At 43.0% G+C, this 15,965-nt stretch overlaps 2 protein-coding genes across 3 annotated transcripts in view; one reads left to right on the top strand and one right to left on the bottom strand.

The window, feature by feature from the left end:
* Positions 1-4,924, bottom strand: part of LOC142572425 (SH3 domain-binding protein 5 homolog) — a 34,306-nt gene extending 29,382 nt beyond the window's left edge. For both annotated transcript variants that reach the window (XM_075681527.1, XM_075681528.1), the window contains exon 1: positions 4,783-4,924. In XM_075681527.1, the coding sequence (XP_075537642.1) occupies positions 4,783-4,827 (45 nt within the window). In that variant the 5' untranslated portion in view covers positions 4,828-4,924. The remainder of the gene's footprint in view (positions 1-4,782) is intronic.
* Positions 4,925-5,278: 354 nt separating this feature from the next.
* Positions 5,279-5,776, top strand: LOC142570389 (PAXIP1-associated glutamate-rich protein 1-like). Its single transcript, XM_075678777.1, has one exon. The coding sequence runs from the start codon at positions 5,279-5,281 to the stop codon at positions 5,774-5,776; it is 498 nt and encodes a 165-aa protein (XP_075534892.1).
* Positions 5,777-15,965: the final 10,189 nt, after the last annotated feature.

Genomic DNA, 15,965 nt, shown 5'->3' with positions numbered 1-15,965 from the left:
TCCAGGATTTGCCATTTCAATTTGCTCTCGCTGAGTATTTTACATTTCCGCTACTCGCATACATACTTTGAGCTGCGAGAGAATGAATATTAGCTTTCACATAACCAATTTGTGTGGAATCTTGCATTTTCAGTTTCGTCATAGCAGTATAATACACACTGAGATAAAACATAACCAAGGAAATTTTAGATTTACTTCATTCTCTCTGTGTTCGTCATATTAAGGTACGACTGTACTTGTCTTCCAGTGAAGCAATTTTTTTTTTCATACTATTGATTATTAAATCAGTAAGACTAAATCCCTCCCACTGACTCAGAATAATCTATCAGCCACATGTAAACTTAAAATTTGAGGATTTTTTTTCACATTAAAAGAAAAAGTCCAGGTATTGTTTCAAGGCCTTGAATATGTGATTTTTAAGAACCCACATTCACCCTATGTGTTTGTGCAAACTCAAAGAAAAACAACAGTCCTACATCAAGTAATGAAGAGTGAAGCGAAATGACACAAATATTTATTATAATTTTATGACAGAGTCATCCATTTGAACTACCTATCTGTTTTAAATTAAATTTTGGGATCTTATGTGCCAAGAACACAATATGATTATGAGGCACGGCATAGTGGGGGATTCCAGATTAATTTTTACTGCCTGGAGCACTTTAATGTGAACACAAACATAAACACATAAGCGCTTTTGAATTTTGCATCCATCAAAATGTGGCCAACCACCACTATTAGTTGATCCCGCTACGATCATTTTATGAAAGGTTTGTTGTGGTCCTTCCTGTCAAAACTGCACTTTTATTGTAAAGCAGGTGAGAAAGTGCGAATTTTTTTTCCCAACTTCTTTTTTTTTTTCTTTGAACGTCCCACATATATGCCTGTGCACATACTCCACAAGTAGTGAGAATGAAAAAACGAAAGAAAAAATTTTTGTTTCCCAAAGTCATGCTGAATGTTGAGGACGCGTCTGCCAACCGTGCGGTCGTAAGTAGAGCCTTGTATCACAAGCCACCTTTTCCTTTACTTTTGAAAGGCTTACAAGCATGGGTCCCTGGTATAGCAATGATAATATCCGCAAAAGAGACAACATTTTAGCAGAAAGCTGCCATGATCCTGAAATATGATGCTTTGAACACACTGAACTAAAAAACCACTTAACACTTGTCCATCCTGTCGCCCCTGTTTTCCCTCCACACTTCAAGTTTACTAGTCATAAAAAACTTCCCAGCAAATTAGATACTTGTGGCAAAGTACAGCATAATGGTGGCCTTATGATGCATGATGGAAATTATGACCACGGAGGCACTGGCATGATGCAAAGCTAGAATGTACCTCTCAACCTTGTGCATATTTTTCTTTTTTCTTTCTCAGAACTAATCAAGAAATTAAATGCCATTCTAGTTCCCCTTGCCGTTTCTCCACAATGAAAAGGCAGGAAGAACTGTTCCCATTCGAGAGTCACACCCCTATAAACTCAGGCCATCTATTCCAGGCAGTCACTACTCTTCCTTGGTCTGACCAACAAGAAATAGGGGTCAGATGCAGTTCCCCGTCTTATTCTTGAAATAAATGCACAAATCGGTAGATGAGATGGCATGGATAGAAAGCAGCTTTGCAGGGAAGCTGCCTTTAGAGCATTTTGCTAATTGTGAACCTGCAACATGATAAGTAATAAATAAGCTGGCTGTTGTGAGAATGGCAATAGGCTCGCTGTCCTTGCACTGTCTTCTGGCAGAAACATGGGAAGTGTTCTGCCTTCTTTGCAACAGACCGCAGCAGTGCTTTTTGCTGTATTAGACACCTCATTGCTGTTTAAGCCTACTTTCTGGCTTTACATTTTAATTTACATCTAAAATAAAACACTAAGTACTCTCTACAAGTCTAGCACCAGAGCTGGTACTGCAAGAAATGTGCCACAAACGTTCAACGCTGTAAAACCATGAGTAAGCTATTCACATACATGCCTTTAAACTACCTCTTAATATTAGCAATTCAGTAAGAGGTACAGCCAACTTGCATTTATTGAAACTCCTAGGGATCACAGATTTTCAATAATCCACAGTTAAGTAAAATGCACTAAAAACAGCAAACACAAAATGACTTTATATAAAGTGTGTGAAACAGAAGCTAGTTATTGTCTTGTTGCTGCACAATGCACGACCAATATATTATAGCCACAAATGCCGCTTCGGGCAAGAGGTCAATGCACGTTTGAAATGCACATCCGATATGTTCTACCCACGAACACGAATTCGGGCAAGTGGTCAACGCATGTTTGCAATGCCCATCCAATATATTATAGCCATGAACATGAGTTCGGCCAAGTGGTACCGCTTCGCACTGGTGCTCATCAAAACGCAATGCAGCCTGAACAACTAAACACTAGCACATTTCAGCTACTCGTGCCTTATGAATGTTGTCTCAATTTTTTTTCTCTCCTCTTGGTTTGGTGGGAAGCCAAGAAATTTGAATTAACCTAGTCTTATTTGAATACCATCTTCAAACTGCATTGCAGATGTAGCGAGCCCCCCAAAATTGGAGCTTTCATTTAATTACCTGGAATTTAAACTTCTCATTGTTTAATTTATCACGATCAACTGTATCCCCACAAAGTTAAGGTTTGCAGTGTTAGTGGCACCATCTCAGGCAGCTGTGTTAACTGAAATACAGTGACATTTTATTCACTGTGTCCCTGCTCTAAGTGAAGGTAGACAAAAGTAACTACATTGAGATTGCCACCAGTGATAAAAGATTCAAACCAGGAGATGGGCAGGGCACAGCTGACCATCTATGTAGCAGCTATGTATTATCTCTGTCAAAGAGAGCTTGATAAGATGACATTAGCACTGACAGCTACTGGCTAGCCTTGATGTGGTGATAACATACCAGTAGTAATATTTGTGCGTCTAAGCTAAAACTTTCAATTAATGTTTATTAATACCTTGAGGGGAGATGCAGGTCAAAAAATCAGTTTTATTTAAAAATATGTATTTTTTTTTTACATTCTGATTGCAAAATTAAGCTATTTACACATGAAAATTCTATTTTCATATGTAAAATAATCGAGGTTTCTCTAACGGGAAGACAGCAAGAAATTATCCTAAGCGAGGCATGGTAGCTGTAGGGGCTTCATTTTTCCATTCAGGCTTTAATGATAAGGTCCACAACAACAAGTTTTGCCCAGATGACGAGCTTTCCTGGTGTAACATCAAGCGTGCACTAGCCTTGGCTGAGTCGGCACCAGCTCAATCTCCACTTTTCAGCAGTGCTCAGGTGAGGCTATGTTGTTATGCTTTTTGCACATGAAAGGCTGTTGCTTCATGTCAAAAAATAAACAAAAGCCTTATGGTGCTCCATTTGTACACTCTGTTTGTCCCATCCCTACGCCTTTTCCTCCATTCTTCCACCACCAAGTACAGGTGCACAACATTTAACAATGATATGAATGCCACCTTCTACAGAGATCATGACTGCAATGCTGGCACTGAAGCTGGAAATATTTACAAAGTGCCGAAAGAGCTCAGCTTTATTAGAAAACACTTGGGTCTGTATTGAGAGCACAGGTAACCAAGCACACGAGTATATTGCGCAGCGAAATGTCTTTCTTCGAAAGCAAGCTCCCAGAGTTACGTTTGCATTGCCTGCGAAACATTTAAAGACGAAAGACCTATCTCTGCGCGCGCAAAGGCCAGCATGCGAACGCTACGAATTCTTGCATGTCACGCGCCACATGAAAAATAACAACGCCAGGAGATTCTCACGGCTGGATTCCCTTACGGTCTGCAACAGGCGCGAGCAGCTGAGCGCAGCCTTGGGTGACATTTGTGCACAGAATAAAGAGACAAGAAATAATAATAAAGCAAGCGTCCTTCGTCGCCCACAAGCCGGAAGCCGCAATTACGCACAGATGCTCGCGGCAGTCGACAATCTGAATGCCGTGCCGTCTTAACCTTCAGCGAAGCGGTTTCGCTTCGTTTCGGTAGGCATTCGCACACAAGCCCGTCTCGATGACGCAGGCGCCAAACCCCGAAAGAGTGCGCAATTGCTCACGCGCGCTTCTCGTGCAATATCTTTGCAGCTGAGTAATAGGTGGCCGACTACGCACGCTTGATTCGCGGAATCCTGTTTACGCAACGCGCAGCCTTGGGTTTCCGCGCGTTCCAAGACGCATCTTCGCGCGAGCACTGTTATAACGTACGCGGAAAACAGCAGAGATTGATCAAAGCGCACAAATTTGAGATTTCCTCACGTATGCTGTATATATAGCATCGATCACTTCCTCGAGTCGTGCGCCCAAGTCTATTTTCGGAAGCGCTAGTAGCGACCGCCAAAAACAAAATCGATGCGTTGCTGCTACACCTTGCGAAGCAGGTCAGGTGAGGTATTCGCATGCGCTCGGGTACTAGCAAGATTAGGAAAGCAGAACACTGACCGAAAGGTCAACGAGGTTACATTCATCAGTGTCCTCCGATGTGAAAGTACCAATTCTAAAAATGACGCCTCAACATATCGCCAACGTCAATGCAAGCAAATCGTACACCACCTCAAGAAATTTGCGCACTGTCATGCCAGCGCAATTGCTTTCAACTTACAAAGCAGAGAAAGAGAACTGCGGATCGTCAGGAATACCTACCACGATCACAACACTGTTTACAAACTTTACAAAGACAGCGCAAGATTCACCAGGCAGCGAGTTATCAGCATAATTTAACTACACAGAAAGAAATTCTGACACTTGGCGACTTAATCAAGCGCTTCAATCGCGAGTCACCTTACTTGAACTCGGGGATCCAAAGTTTCCTCTCCAGCGTCATCAGCCATCCGCCGTCGCTGACCAAACCCACTTCAGCCATTGATGCAAAGAACTTGTATCAGCCGTTGATCTCTTCCCATCAAACGTTTAGTCACGTATAATACATACTATAAGAAACACATATTTAAACAAAATAAATCTGAATACACATATTTAGTACAAAATGTATTTATGTTATGCAAATTATTGAGTTTTATTGGGAGTAATATTTCACATAGTGTACGAAAATGCGCGATAACAACTCGCCATTGCCCATTTTTCATGCGGCAATGGCTTCGCTATGGCGCTTTATACAAGTGCGGTGAGCTAGAATTGCGGAATAAGAGCTATAATAGCTGGAATTCTAGCTCGCAGTACTGTGGCTGCTGTGACTGGCAACCATTTACATGCGTCCTAGATGCTTTAGATGTTTGTGTCAACAGGTGTGTCGCAATATTCCATCGTGTCACGACGGGAACAATGTCTATGAACGCAGTGGACGAGGACTGGAAAGTAGAGTGCAGCGACGATGAGAAATACCTGTCGCAGCGCGATGATCATGGCGGTCGAAGCTGGGAGCCCATTCCCGAGGATATCATTCGTTTATACACAACTTTGGTTGAAAAAGGTACGCTCGAGCTCGAATGGCGTTGCCCGGGCCGGCGTTCTCCGAGCGTCCATTCGAACGAGTCGGAAGGAGCGGAGCGACGCGCCGTGGAAGAGAACCAGACTAAGACGTCCGAACCGAACGAGTTCGACTTCGACGACGACGAAGGCCCGGACACCAGCTGCAGCCCGAAGATTACGCCTCGGCGCCGAGCGGCGCCGCCTAGCAGCGTACAGAAGCGGGTCGCGAAATTTGACAAGATCGTTTTTGATGTGCGCAGACAGCGCGAGCTCGATGCCATTGATAAAATCGAGCAGCGACAGCAGCCCCAGCAAGCGGAAAGCAGCTCGTCACCCAGCGTCAAGCGTTAATGACGAGGCACGAAATCGGCGGCGACGTTTTGTTCATGCGTCGCGCTGTGACGGCTTTCAGTCAAGTGCACATTCGCTCTCTTAGTTTCGTGTCTGAATGCGTTGTGCAAAGCACCATCATCCTCAGTACTGATTCGAGCGAAGCAAAGCGCGCTACTAAATTCCCCCCCCCCCTTTCTTTTGCTTTAATTAATATTTGTTATGTGACGTGCGGATAAATTATATGGTTCCACTCGTACCCAGTGCTGTCATAAATTTTTGGTACGTGTCGGTGAACTGAGACAGAAAAGACGCTAAGGGCGCATTCACACTTGCGAGTCGCAGAGGTCGTGCGACAGTCAGTCGCCTGCGACCAGGCAGCGGATCGACAACTCCGACATTCACTCTTGCAAGGGCCATAGAGGTTCATACAACAATTACTAGAGGGAACTCTGGCGCTAGTGTCTACGGGAGCTCCAATGAAAGCGGTTGTACTGTCATAGGAATTATGGGAAGTACATGGATTTGCCTAAACTTCGTCCTTTTGGCTTCAAATGGCTTTGTGATTTTGTAAACTCGATAGTTTCAACAATGTGGCTTAATGGTTTCAATATCAGGCTTCTCTGTTAGAGTTCCTGTGTTCGAACCCTGCCGTCGGACAATATTAATTATCTTTATTTAATTATGTATTACACAGTACATTGTTAATGTACTGCGCTATACATAATTAAATAAACATCATTAAAATTGTCCGACAGCAGGATTCGAACACAGGAACTCTAGCACAGAAGCCTGATAATGAAACCATTAAGCCATGAACGCATGTATCAAGTGAATGAAATGCCCTTATGAATTTATTGCGGGCATGCCAGTGCCTTCAGATGCTTGGAGCGTTTCGATTTGGCCACCTGGACAAACTCACTCGTTGCAATAGCAATTGTACGTGTTCACGGCGTCTTCTGCACTTCGAAGAGTATATATTGCACTGAAATTTACGACAATAAGATTCATATAGCATAATATAGAAAGCCAAGAGAACGTCTAAATCCACAAGCACAAAGATCATACAAATCCATGTGCTTCCCATCATTCCCATGGTGGTACAACAACTGCAGCGCCAGAGTTCCCTCTAATAATTATTGTATGAAACTCTATGGTAAGGGCCACCTCGGCGACCTGCGGGTTGCTTTCTCGTTCGAAACGAGAACTCTCGGGAAGGACGCCGCTCACGTTTGCGGGCGTGTTCTCTGCTGCGACTGCGTCTCCCGCATTCGAGCTCGGTGTGTTCTAAAAGTAATTCCAAGCAATGAAATTGTCTGACAAGATGTTGCTTCTTCCACCATGCAAGTTCTGCTCTTGCCAGTCTCTCAAAATGAATTTCTCAAAAGTGTGTGGTACTTACGAGATAAGCCGAATATCTTCTCAATGATCTGTTATTGAAATCCGCATGCCTCTTGTCATTCAGAAATGGGTACTCCACTGCATTCAGGAGGACCTCGGTGGAGTACTCGGTTTTTCCTCCTCGAGCCAGTTTCGTTTTTGCCAACGGCAATTACAACCGGATGCACAAAGTCCTGTGCGCTCCTTCTGGGGCGTCGCTGATTGGTTTAGTGGTTTGCAACTCGTAGTCGCAAGGCTGGAAAATCAAGCAGTGTGTGACTGGCCTGCAACCGTCGCTATTCGACCAATGCGACTGTCGCTTTGTGACCAGAAGGGTCGCACGACCTCTGCGACTCGCAAGTGTGAATGAACCCTAAATTTTGCATCAGTCACTAAAGCTGTCGCTAAACCTATCGAGTTAATTGCAGACACAGGCGTTTTGGAACAGGATTAGCTAGTGTGGTATGAATCACCTAACAAAGTGTTTGTCTAATGGCTACACAGATGAGCAATAAACAGTACATTTACTGGCAAGGCTTATAGGGCATTTCATTTTCTGATATATGTTCAGGTGGGTACATTGTTAGAGGGAACACATGAGCACGTGGCTCATTTTCTGCGCAGCGCCATGTACAAAAAGCAGCGAAAACCGAGCGCATGCACAAAATCACGCCGGGGCAGCGCATTCTGCGGGGGGTTCCACTGAACCACCCCTTTGCTTTTCCCACATGCGGCGGCCCTGCCATGCAATCACACGCCAAGAACCCTCCGCTTAATGAAGAAACATTAATTTCATGCACTGCCACCCATGAGGCGCAGGAAGCACATAAGTACACTCACTTCTACTGCAGTGACTAGGAATGCAAATAAGCAGGAGCAGAACAATTTTTTTTGGAGACTGTACTTTTGGACATGCTAAATAACGTCGCTGTGCTGTGTCTCACGCGAGCATTCCACAGCCGGAAACACATTCACAACACTGTCAGCAACGCCAAATTGTTCAGTCTATTTGCTTCATATGCTGGTGTCGCTCCCTCACTGGCATTTTGGAAGAAAAGGGTGATACCTTCGGACGATTTAGGCTGTGTGTGTGTGTGTGTCCACAATTCTGATTCCCCGGTGGTAGAGAGAGAGTAAAAACTTTATTGAATATAAATAAAATAAGGCACGATGGTTGGAGCCCCTATTCCAGGGCCCCACTGGCACGTGCAGCTCGCTGGGCTGGGTCCAGAAGAGCGAACTGGCTCTCCCGACCATCGTCCGCAAGCCATGCCTCCCACTGCCTATTCCTCATTAGTGGATGTTGGTGTAATATGGGGCTGTCTATGTGCAGAGGCCTCCTGGGGCACTCCCATGTGATGTGTTTTAGTGCTTTACACAGCTTTCCTAAACTCGACAGACTGAGCGCGACATAGCCAGACACCGCTGAAACATGCCGTGCACAACAGTGCCAAAAGCAAGCTGTGGTGCGACTCGTGCTCAGTTCATTGAATCAGATTTGCGTGGACAAGTGTAGCCGCTACAGCATGCATGCCCTTCTGCAGTTGCTCTGTCCGATATGATTGTTAATTCTGAATCTCACCATATAATTTTTTTGCAATATTGGTAATTTTTTACAGCTGCGAAGGTTCACCAACCAAGCATGTTTAGTCATACTGCAAAACCTGTGAGTTCTGCAATGATTTGAAGATTCATTCAAATCGGTTTACAAAAAAAAATCATTTTTGAGCACAATGTGAGCCCTGTTAGGAACACCATGCTGTGAAACACAATCACCATGTGAACACCACGAATGTGAAGACAGCTGTTGCTTCATCATGGGGCGCTGTATATTTAATTTTGGCCACATTTTTGTAGATTTTGAATATTAAGGGGCGTCCTCTACACCATTTCTGAAGCAATTTTTCTAACTTCGAAGCCGCTGACATGTCGCCAGTTCGTTGCATGTCACTAAAATGATGCTGGTCGCTAAATGGAAAGATTTGTCACTAGCAGACCAAAATGTCACGAATTCAGGGACAAAATCGCTAAAATGGCAGCACTGTTAGTAACCATTTGTTTGTGGTGGATAAAATGAGGTGTGTAGGAAATTTCTAAAATTTAGAAAAATGATTAACAAGTTCCATATTCTGTTCGGTTGCAAATAAACAAGTTAAAGCCATTGTGTTATGGACACAACTCATTTCGACGTGGCTGTTATATCACTTTCGCTGTTACCGTAAATTGAATCTGGCAAATGCACTGTGTTGCATTCTCCTATATTTAAAGGCTACCGCTGAACAAATGTAACCACTTATGATTTTTATGGCACTATGCTTGCTTTTGATGAAGAAATTGTGGTACGAAGCCTAAATTTTGCGAGAGTATAACAAAAAATTACACTGTCTTTTATGCAACCAGTTTAACTAGTACGATTGACTGTGCATCATCATCATCAGTCTGTTCTATGTCCATTGGAGGACGAAGGCCTCTCCCTGCGATCTCCAATTACCCCTGTCCTGCACCAACCGATTCCAACTAGCGCCCACGAATTATCCTAATTTCATCGCTCCATCTAGTCTTCTGTCGTCCCCAATTGCGTTTCCCTTCTCTTGGTACCCATTCTGTAACCCTAATGGTTAAACGGTTATCTAAACTGTGCATTACATGACCTGCCCAGCTCCATCTTTTTCTCTTGATGTCAATTAGAATGTCGTCTATACACGTTAGCTCTCTGATCCAAACCACTCTTTTTCTGTCTCGTAACACTATGCCTAGCAATGTTCGTTTCATCGCTCTTTGTGCGGCCCTTAACTTGGTCTCAAGCTTCTTTGTCAGTCTCCAAGTCTCTGCCCTATATGTCAGCACTGGTAAAATGCACTGATTGTACACCTTTCTTTTCAATGATAATGGTAAGCTTCCAGTCAGGAACTGGCAATATCTGATGTATGCGACCCAACCCATTTTTATTATTCTGTGAATTTCCTTCTTATGATCAGGGTTCCCTGTGATTAATTGACCTAGGTAAATGTACTCCTTCACAGACTCTAGAGGCCGACTGGTGATCCTGAACTTTTGTTCCTTTGTGCGGCCATTTATCATTATCTTTGTCTTTGCATATTAATCTCAAAACCCACTCTTACACTCTCTCTGTTAAGGTCCTCAATCATTTCTTGTAACTCGTCTGCATTGTTGCTGAATAGAACAATGTCATCGCCAAACCGAAGGTTGCTGAGATATTCGCCGTCGATTTTTACTTGTAAGCCTTCCCAATTTAATAGCTTGAATACTTCTTCCAAGCACGCAGTGAATAGCATAGGAGAGATTGTGTCTACCTGTCTGACTCCTTTCTTTATAGGTATCTTCCTGCTTTTCTTGTGTAGAATTAAGGTAGCTGTAGAACCCCTGCAGATATTTTCCAAGGTATTTACGTAAGCGTTCTGTACTCCTTGATTACGTAATACCGCTATGACTGTTGGTATCTCTACTGAATCAAATGCCTTTTCGTAATCTATGAAAGCCATATAATGAGGCTTATTATACTGTGTGGATTTCTGAATAAGCTGATTAATGACATGGATGCGATTCATTGTAGAATATCCCTTCCTGAAGCCAGCCTGTTCCCTTGGTTGACTAAAGTCCAGTGTTGCTCTTATTCTGAATTCCCCTTTTACATGTATCTAGATAGGAGCACCCAAGCTAAAGCTTCCCCTTAAGAGGAAGCTTTAGCTCGCGTGCTCCTAACTTAACACATGCAAAAGGAGAATTTCTTTTTCTCGGCAACCACAGCACCAAATTTGACGAGGTTTCTTGAATTTAAAAGAAAAACTTAAAATCTAGTGACTGTTGGTTTTGAATTTTTGATTAAAGTCGGCAATTTCTTATTAAAATTTGGCAGAAATTGTAGATTTTCAAAAAAACGAAACTATCAAGTTTACAACTCTGTAACTCATCAACGAAAAAAGAGAATACAATTCTATGAATTGCATCTAATAGTACATCTAAAGCGGACAAAATTGGTATGTTACACATGAATCTCAAAAAATTGAATAACGTGGAGATACAGCTTTTGCAGAACCCTTGTGAACAACGTAACAAATTCACCTAAAATGTAAAATGACATATCCAATTTGTCCACTTTCAATGATCTAATGGACGCCGTTCACATAACCGCGAAATCTGTTCTTGATGCACAGCTATGAATTTTTAAACCTCGTGCTTCCATTTTTTCAAGCTTCCGTATTTTTGAAAATTCTTTTAACAAAATTCAGGCCCTATATCGAAATTCCGCTTCCAACAGTCACTAGAATTTAACTTTCTCTCTCAAGTGCAACAAATTTCAGTAAAATCGGTCCAGGGGTTATTTCAGAAAAACGTGTTTGCGTTTCGCATGTATTTGAATAGGCCGCGTCGGAGTTGGGCCCCAGCTAAAGCTTCCTCTTAAGCGAGCTGCAAAGGGAGAAGACCAATGAGAGCGGCCCCTTCCGTGACGTGCGCGTGGGAAGCCGGTGTCATGGAAACCTGCCGACCACTTGTTTCGTACTATCGTCTGCTCGCGCTTGTTTTGGTTGGCTTGGTTTCGTCTCGTTTGCCCTTGTTTTAATGCGCAAAAATATTACCCATTACGCAAGGATGCCGCATCGCCACCATATGGCACCAAAAATGGCCGGCGCAGTGAGTGGAAACACGTCATAAATGCTGTGACTGACATCAAATTTCCCAGGGAGGTTCCTGTAAACAAAGTAAATAAGGGCTTTGAAAATAAAATATGGTAAATTTCGTTCTTGGTGGGAATCGAACCCGTGTCCCCAGGTGCAAGTCAAGCATGCTTCCCCGACGCCACAACGGTTCCATGTACAGTTCTGGTTGACTAAAGCTGTGCCTAGTACGTGCGTCATTGCACACATCACGTTGAAAGGTGCGGCCTAGTGCATGCGTCATTGGTCACGTGACTGTGCAGCCAATGGGGAGGAGGTGACGCCATGTCAATCACGAGTGTATAAAATAAATTCATCAGCGATTACGATACTACCTAATGCAAAACTTGAGTGCAGATCTGTACGGGTTTTCATTATGCGATATATTGACTGGCGTGGAACATATTTCTCGTGCAGCATGTTGCACATGGAGCGAAGTGTGTCCCTACAGCCTCCCTAATCAGGAGATCACGAGAGGCAGAGCGTGGGTGACACGTGGGCGCGATTCATAGCAGCCGCTGCAGACAGCCCTCCGCTCATGCTGCGCTTTGCCTCCATACAGACGACACATGCTACTCTGGCTCCATCTCGCAGCCCTCGTCACCTCAAAGCCCATCTTGCGCGGCGCTACGCTCTCCTTAAGCTTTCATCATACCCTGTGCTTTCCGCCTCATGGTTCCGCTGCACCCTCCTCCTCCGCTTTCCACCTCACACTCTCTTCACCATGGCAGTCTTTCATCCCCCATGGCAATCTACGTTCACTCTTTCATCCTTCGCTGTGATCGTTCGCTCAGTTACACCGAAGGACACTGACGCTGAATGCAGGAATGGCGAGTCTTAAGAGCTGCACTCTAAAGCATTTCACCAAAGGGGCTATAATGCTTTCACATATTCCCACATATAAGCAGTCTTAAGTGTGTCTGCCAAATTTTTTCATTGTCATTGTTTGCAATTGTTTTTTTTACAACGATGAGTCTAAACCAAGACATCCTGATGGAAAGGTTTTTTGGAAACAGTGCACTACAGCCGATTCTGTATGACAAGACAGACCCTGAATACAAGGACATCGAGGCGACACCCAGTACCTCGTTGTCCTTTTATTTTGAATGTGGTGACGCTGCAACAGAAGAGAGTGCACCAACACCATAATGATCAGTGGCAATGACGTCGGCAACTTCAAAGATCTGACTTGCATTAAAATGTAAACACATTGCAGATCTGTCAGCAGACAAAAAGAAAGCAACATCTTGCACCTGTACGCAGAGTAAAAGTGAGGAGGCGAGATTTTCATGTTGTCTCTCACTATGAAAATTCAAATGAAAAGATAAAGTGGGCAAATGCTGAAGTTCAAATGTGTGTATATTGAAATAAGCTGATAGGCATATCAATTCCTGGCTTTTATTGTTTGTTTTCACTAGGGGTGTGCGAATATTCGAAATTTCGAATACGAATCGAATATTTTCCTTATTCGAAGCGTATTCGATTCGAGAAATGCATATTCGTAAATTCCCGAATATTCGAGGACGGCCGAATAATGGTCGAAACGGCGAATATTCGGACAGACTGTGAATAATTTAGCAATCAATGAATTATATGCTTGCTCCACATTCTCCTAAGAACATGTTTATTCACTGAGAGCTTCACATGATCCGCTCATTATCTGTATGCTCTGCATCAAGATGGCAAGTTGGGCCAGTTGGTTGGGATTCATAGTTAGGTTCATTACAGCGCAACACAGAACAAGGCCAAAAGAAGGTACCAAACGACGACACAGCGTTACAGCACTGTGATCTTAAGTGCTGTAACGAACCTTACTATGAATGTGCACGCTCTGTTCCAGTCTATCTGCATCAGGCCCGTGAGACATGATCAGTTTCGATTTTTTTTTACCAAGTTTTATTCCAGGGCTCTTTCATAACAATATATGATGTACTTTCGGGCTTTGTAAGTATGCGCAATAAAATATGCACCTAGAAAATGTTACCTGGACAAATGTTGTCACAGTGCATAGAGAGCCCTTGCTTTCTGAACATGTTGAGCAGTCAATCTTCCTTCACGATAATCTTTAACAAGCGTTTACCTAACAGAGCATTACCTGACGTTATCTGAGTGCATTACTTATAATGAGTGCCTCTTTAACCTGAAGCAACCTCGTAAAATGCAATATTATTTTTAAAAGGGTAATAAAGCTATTGTTACCTCATTTTGCAATTTTTTAATACTACACATATATTCGATATTCGAAGACAGTTTTTCGCCTTATTCGTACTCGATTCGTATTCGAAAATTTCAATATTCGCACACCTCTAGTTTTCACCCCCAACCATCATGGCCTGTGGGATGGGTGCATACCTGTCAACTCCTGAATTTTCCATAAGGTTTACAAATTCAGGCTTGTTCTACGATACTGCAAATCTTTCATCAAGTTTTACGAGAAATAAATTGTTTACAAAAAAGTTTTTCTCGCCGGTGTCTGACAATAAGTCTTATGATGGTGAAAGGTCACCAGAGATGTACCTGCTTCAAGAACCTTTCTTCAGACAAGTTCGTGAAGCAGGCAAAATCAGCAACCGCAAAGTCGCTGCGATCTAAACACTGTGTTGCTTGTCAGCTTGTGCCCACGAGCGGCCCACCTTATTTGGCAAGAAGCTGACAGAGCAGATGAGCTAAATCCCAGGAAAGAAGGCATAGAAAGATTCACTTTACTAAAGGAATTATGCACATTAAGGCTAATATTTCTTGCATTGAGGATATTTAGGCACTGTTTGTTGTGTCACAGTGCAATGCCGTAGAGAATATAGCCAGTAAACAGCACACCTTCAGTGGTAGTAGAGATGGAGCTACATGTAAGCCAATTTGTTATGCAAGAGCAGTTTTGTGCATGATATTCAGCAAGACAACAACAAAGAAAAATATATTCAGCAAGAGAAGCAGCAGCCGCGATCTGCAAAATTCGGGAGGTTTCGCTTAGAAAGCTTCACTTTATAGTGTGATATTCCCCCTCCCCGTTTACAGTGTAGTGTCTGTGAGATTTTTACCAATTTTAATGTTCGTAGGTTGGCAGGTATATAGATGTGTCCCTCAACAGATATGTAGGTTCAATGTCCCTACTCTGTCACTGTATTATATGGATGCAAATCCCACAATAAAGTGGGCAAATTCTCGAGCTCAACTGCGCATATTAAAGTTAGCCAACACAAACGGTCCTTTTCTGGCAAACAAAGCAATAGTAAATAAGACTCAGTCAACTCTTTTTTGACTTACTGGACTTCGACACTTTCTACATTATTTCAGCAGAAGAGGATCGCTTCTGCAAAATAAATAACTTCTAAAATTTGACGTCTAAGTCATGGCTTCACCCGGGACACTACAATGACGCCCGATTTCACAGCGTCATTGCGGTCCTCAAAACTTACCAGCCTCAGTTCAAGCTTCTCAAAGGCAGTGTTACCGCTGGTCCCTTCTGTTTTTATGCATTTTCCACTAAACTAGGCTTGCAGCCTGGCAAGACTGGCATGTGTTTGCAATTCCAGAAGTGCAATGTACAAAGCTGTAAGGGATGCCAGAGAAGCAATAAAACAGCTCATACTGATAAAGAATTATTTAAAAACTCTCATTCATGCTGGTGTTGATTATAAATGGTTGGCTATTAAATGAAAAAATAAGTTTTTCTTTTTGTTTAGTCATGAAATGCCAGCCCCAGTCCATGAGCATGATGTCACCGAAATCCTATTATTATTCCTTTTTTTTCATATTCGGGTTGCTATGGGCCCAGTAAATGTTCTCGAAACTTGCGAAGTTCAGTCTTTGGCTCTCTTGAAATGTAATGTAGTGCGTCTTCAACAATTAAAAATGAATTAAGCATGAGTAAACACCATCCCAATCAATGTTGTCACGGTGATCTGGAGTTTGGAAATTCGGTGCCGCAGTACCAGCCATTATTCATTTGCGTCTTTCGGCTTGTCAAGCCATCTCACGGCAAGAGCGTATTTCAGTATTCTAGAATGGCAGTTTACTAATACAGCTGAAATAACCTTTCTGTTGAGTGTTTTTTTTTTACGGCTCGTGTTGGGGTGACTTTGTAGTGTAAACAAAGGAGCTAATCTGCAAGCTGTCTACTGCAGCTGGCATGTTAGCTTGTAAATAAGCAGCGA

The sequence above is a fragment of the Dermacentor variabilis genome, chromosome 2 (genome assembly GCF_050947875.1).
Source record: "Dermacentor variabilis isolate Ectoservices chromosome 2, ASM5094787v1, whole genome shotgun sequence".
Classification (NCBI taxonomy): Eukaryota; Metazoa; Arthropoda; class Arachnida; order Ixodida; family Ixodidae; genus Dermacentor; species Dermacentor variabilis.
The sequence above is the reverse complement of the archived record's forward strand: the minus strand, read 5'-3'. Positions and strand labels throughout refer to the sequence as shown.